Source organism: Corvus brachyrhynchos, unplaced genomic scaffold (genome assembly GCF_000691975.1).
Source record: "Corvus brachyrhynchos isolate BGI_N302 unplaced genomic scaffold, ASM69197v1 scaffold466, whole genome shotgun sequence".
In the NCBI taxonomy this organism is placed as follows: domain Eukaryota; kingdom Metazoa; phylum Chordata; class Aves; order Passeriformes; family Corvidae; genus Corvus; species Corvus brachyrhynchos.
In genome coordinates, this window is record NW_008238635.1 from 795,447 (window position 1) to 800,887 (window position 5,441).

At 42.5% G+C, this 5,441-nt stretch overlaps 1 protein-coding gene across 1 annotated transcript in view; it reads left to right on the plus strand.

The window, feature by feature from the left end:
• RABGAP1L (RAB GTPase activating protein 1 like) overlaps nucleotides 1-5,441 on the plus strand; it is a 242,971-nt gene that overhangs the window by 228,886 nt on the left and 8,644 nt on the right. The window contains exons 23-24 of the mRNA XM_008636116.2: nucleotides 2,233-2,343; nucleotides 4,732-4,836. Of these exons, the coding sequence (XP_008634338.1) occupies nucleotides 2,233-2,343; nucleotides 4,732-4,836 (216 nt within the window). The remainder of the gene's footprint in view (nucleotides 1-2,232; nucleotides 2,344-4,731; nucleotides 4,837-5,441) is intronic.

Below are 5,441 nucleotides of genomic sequence, written 5' to 3' on the forward strand. Positions count from 1 at the left end.
AGCTCTTCCCCTCACTGCCAGCGTGCCAGGGAAATTCTAGTTTAAGAGGAGGATAGCGCATTTCCAAGCACGGAGCTTGCTTACCCACTTGTCTGCAAATGCAAAGCAGGAGCTCTCAACCTCTCACTGTGTGCCTTGCTTTGCAGACACTGAAGCTTTTGGCAAAGACATAGCAAAATGAGAAAGTCGGTTCGTCTATTTTGTGAAAGTCGTAAGAATTTCCTGCTTTTTTCCTCCCTATGGAAAGGTATTGGTGCTGCAGCGCCTGGTCCTACTCAGGTCTCAAGTTTTGGGTGAACTCAGGTCACTTTCTGACAACCAGCAGAGCCGTGTCTATAAAAATCAACATTTCTAACATGGTCTGAACAAAAGACAGGAATAAAGATGTGTTAGAGATTATTAGTAGTACTGCTACTATTGACTGCAATTTGGTTTTACACTTTAAAGCTTATATTATGTTTACAGAAAAGTTGTACTTTAATTTTTAAAATTCCTTGTCCCAAACAGACAACAGTGTATTTAAATACGAAAGATCCCCGAAGTTGTGTGTCTTTTAGCAGTGGTTATTTTAACTGTGTTAAGACAAAGGCATTTTATTTACAGTTTCTGTACAAAAGAAGTTACTCAAAGTACGATCTTTTGGAAGGGAAATGAACTAACTTCCCTGTACAGGGCAGTGCCTATTCTAGTTACACAATAGGGTCACATTAAGGAGAGAAAATTTGTAGACGTTCCACTTCCTGCCACAGAGGAAGTTCCCACACAGAAGAGACTTCTTTTTGCATCCTCTTAGAGCTCCCGTTTTTGTTTAAGACAAACACGTAAAATCTGCTTGCAACAGGAATGAAAATTGCAATTTCATAGTTGTGAGTTTGGAAAGAAAAGATATCTAAGCATAGCTGGTGAGTAGGAAGAAGTGAAAACAGGTGAATAACATACTTAGGCAAGAAATCACATTTCGTAGGAATGCACTCACTGAACTACTCTCGGAAAACGTTTTGAGTACTAATCTATATATTATTATACATCATTGACTTTTACTGACATATTTAGACTTTTACTGTTTTGTTTTGGAGAACATAAGTTACCTTTCAGGTGAGAACTAGTCCTTTTTGAAGTCTCAGCATACAGGTTACTGTTCTTCCACCTATGAGCTTCCATATGAACGTGGTGTTTTTCCTTGAATTTCCGTAGTGCAGTGATTCCCTTTGCAGTTTTGGTATGAAAGATACACAGTGACAGTAAGCCAGCAGAGTTTTTTTCTCTTAAAATCCATTTGAGGAAGGGACCATCTGTCCCGCCTGGCTGTGTGCTTCTGAAAATGAGGATTTGAATTTGATGTTGGACCCGTGGAAGTCCACTGACCCACAGGCATCTTTTGAATATGGTTCTGTTTCTCAGCTCTGGAGCAACAGTCACAGAAACTGATTTCTAAAAGACATGAATTATTGCTGTTCATTCTCGTGCTCACTCACCTTCTGCAGTTAGTGCTCCACAGAGTCATTTCTGCCTGGAGTGGGTAGGGAGGGCAGTGAAGCAAGAGCCTGCAGCCCCCAAGTTCTCCGTTTTGTGTTCCTGACACTGCCCCCAGCCGGTCCTGGGCTTGTGCTCAGGGATGAGCTCCCCTCTGCACCTGGCACTTTTTCTCAGTAAAGTACACATTGGTGTCACTGGCATGAGGTACAGAGAGGTGCACAGATGGTGATGCAGGATATATGAGCTGTAGGGAGTTCCCTGATAAACGCTGTTCTTTGCTGGTCCCGCAGGAGATGGGAAGTTGGCACTGCATCACCTACAAAGTGGACTATTTTTATGGATCCCTGCAGACAGAATTTTGTAAAGTGGAGCAGGACAGCTTTCTACTTTGATTGGAAGCATTACTATGAGTAGCTCTTAATTGGTCTCTGTTCGCTGCTGCTGGGTGGGACTTTATCTGCCGAATTTCTTTAGATGATGAGCAAGCAGAAACCAAGTGCTTTTGTGGAGAGGTCAGTGTTTACTTTCAACAGGGAAACACTACAATCAGTGTGTCCCTTACACAACACAGACCAGTGGGATGTAAGTGGAATAGCTGCATTTGCACTGCTGGCTTAATTCACTGTTGTTTCCCAGAGCAGCAGTCCTGTCTTCATGTGCACTCTCGCCTTCTCAGTGTTTTACACGCACACTGCACTTGCTCATTGCTCTTTATAAGGATTAACTTCCTTTCCTGGTTGTTCTTTCTTTCCACAGAGGGAAAACCGCAGGCTCCAAGAAGCAAGCATGAGGCTGGAGCAGGAGAATGATGACCTTGCCCATGAGCTTGTAACAAGCAAAATTGCCTTACGGAATGACCTGGACCAGGTAATGTTAACAGAGATGGGTCCCAGTTCAGGCTTGGCAACAGCAGTTTTAGGAGCCCTGCTTTGTGCTCAAGTGAAAGCAAGAACACATTAAAAGTGTAATTATTTTTGCCTTTATTTTCCTGACAACCTCAGTCCTAGCTGCACTCAGCTGGATTTCCACATGCCACTGTAGGCATTCAGTGGTGTCTGGCCAAGACTGTTGGGGATTGTTCAGAAAATGTAAGCCATAACCTTTAGGCAGATAGCAAAGAACGAACATTTCCTTGAAAAAGGTATTACACAGTTCTTGAAAGACTAGTTTCAAGGGAAGTTGCATTGCAAAATGTGCGGATCTGTTTTTCACAGCAGTTTTAGTACAGCCAGCAAAATTCAGAGATAATGAAGTGGCATGGCACCAAAAATTCGAAGGGCTCCTGGGTGTTCACTGATAACTGCTTGTGTTCCCTTTGGAGGCTGGAATGTGGAGGGCAGCAGCATTCAGAGCCCTTTGCCTCAGAGGCATTGATTTTCAGAGAACTACACATTCAAGCCTCTCTTTCTGAAGTGCTTTATGTGTCATTGATAAATGCTGTGACAGCTATTGGTAAGGTGCTAAATACAGGAGGGCCAAACTCCACCACACCTTGTGGTTAGTCCCTTGCTCAGGGAGGGCTATAGTGCCTTCTGTAACAAAAAATCTTTTCATGTAAGGGCCTCTCAGTTGGATTTCCTGTAGTTATTTGGCTTGCTTTATCTAACCTCAGAATTGTAAACATCATTGACCATGGTTGTGCAAGTTGTATTTCACTTCAGGCAGATCCTGGACTGTTAGGCTCTGCTCATTTGGATCCATGGGATTCTAAAATGGTGAGCTGTCTGGGTGAGTACAGGCAGGCTGAGATGTGCTGTGCATGGAGCAGGCAGTCTTGTGTGGAGGCTAAAACCAGTGTCTGAGGGGCTCTGTCTTCCCTGGGAATTCCAGGTGTACATGAAGCAGCTTTAAGTCTGCAGCTGCCCATGCTTGTTTTTTCTCAAGTGTCGTGGCAAGGCTACCAAGCACATACCTGTGTCCCATTCCTTGCTCTCCTACACTTTCCAGTCTTTCTGTAGACAAGAGTGGCTCCTTGAAGTTTTCCCACACCCTACCCCCATTCCCAGGCACTTAAAGAAAAGCTTTGTGCTACTGCACTCCTCATCTGCAAGGACAGGGGACACCATGTGCCACTGCAGATGCTTGGAGAAACTGGAATGAACACAAGAAAGGAGGAAAAAATTGTAGGTCTATCAAAGCATATCTTGAACAGGTCTTTCATCAAAAATATCCTCGTAATCCCCAAGTTCTTTTGTTCTAAGATGTTAATCTCCTCAATTTTCTATTCTTGCACTGCTTGTTTTCCTTTCTCCCATACAGCCTTATACACGCTAAGCAATGAAGAAATCCTTAATCCACCTCTTCAGTCATGGAGATGGTCGAGCTGGTTCTGCTGCCCACAAACACTACTAATACCATTAATCATTATTACTGTGGCAGAAAGATAAGATATACCACTACAGTGGTAGAAAACCGAACTTCAGCTCAGAGACAAGTTCTATATGGTTACTTGTTTCCAATGACCTTTTTCCCCTCTTGTAATTTCAGCAAACTCAGTGGTAATTGGCCACAACAATTTCCTGTCCTGGACCTCGTTACTGAGCAGGAAGGCTGGTGAGAGGCCATGTGTGTTTCCCAGCTGGAGAGGCCTATAGCATATATCCAAGCACTGAGAAGTACATTCCTCTCCTGATGATCAGTGAGGACAGTGCTCACAAAACTAAAGCATTCCCAGTATACATCACCACAAGCTTGGTCCTTCCAAGAAAGGAGAAAATTATATTCTCAGTTATCAGGTTTCTTCACATAATACTTACTTGCACCGATAAACCATTTTATCTGGTGGTCCTGTTTGTCTCTTACACTTGCCTTTGCTTGGACACTTTGTAGGGTACAATGCAGACACCTAAGTATTTCACAGTTATGTTTTCCCTGCTCACAGGTTAAAAAATGGGATGAGCTATTTGAAGTTACATGGGAGCTAAATCCTGCTGCCCTCACTTAGATTAATATTGGTCCCAACAAAAATATTCTATACATCACTGTTTGTACAGGGACGCAGTGCTTATGTGCCATCTGGGCATAGGTAAACAATTGGCCAAACGGTCCTATAGCACAGTTGTTGAAACACAGTGAAATAATTCAGTAAGTGGCTGACTGAAAAGGGAATTTCATATCAAAAAGTTACGTGAGCCATTACAGGGCCGGAAAAGGCAGTGCTAAAACCTGAGTCTAGTGTATTTCTGAGCTGTATATCCCAATGTGTTTGTACTGGCACAGATAACATCCGATTTACACAAGTGTCTCTGATTCTAGGCTGAAGACAAAGCAGATGTTTTGAACAAGGAACTTCTTCTGACCAAACAGAAGCTAGTGGAGACTGAGGAAGAGAAAAGGAAGCAAGAAGAGGAAACTGCTCAGGTAAGGCATTCTGCAGGTTTTCCCATGTAGTTAGGAAATGCAAGCAAAATGATATGCAGAAAAGTGTGGATGTGTTGCAGTTGTGAAAAGGATTTTGTCCTCAAAATGCAGTTTCAATTAAAAGTTTATAGGGTAATTTCTTTTGCTAAGTATGGCTTTCAGTATTTTTCTTTACGTGAACTCTGAATGTTTAGTTTTTCATAGCTTATCCTCTTTCAAGTATTGTAGCGATTGTTGTCACTGGTGGTGAGCAATCTCAGCTAAGGAGATGTGATCAGACCTCTTAAATATCTAAATGAAGGAGTTGTTGCCTTGTAAGAGCCCATTCTGGATTCAGCTGCTGGATTGCTTAAATAATGTTCCTGCCTGAAGCTAGAACCAACAGCAGAAGAACAGGGGTGAGGGTTGGGAGAATTTTGCTGACTAGACCTGGCTTCATACTCAGCTGCAAAATACTCGGTATTAGTTTTGTAATCCTATTTATCTTACATGTACGTTTCTAAAGTGATACCCTGGTTTTTATTTTTGCTATTAGGCAACAGTGACTGCAACAATAAATGTTAATTCTTTGTGTCTCTCTAAATGGAGTTCTCTGTTTGCCATTA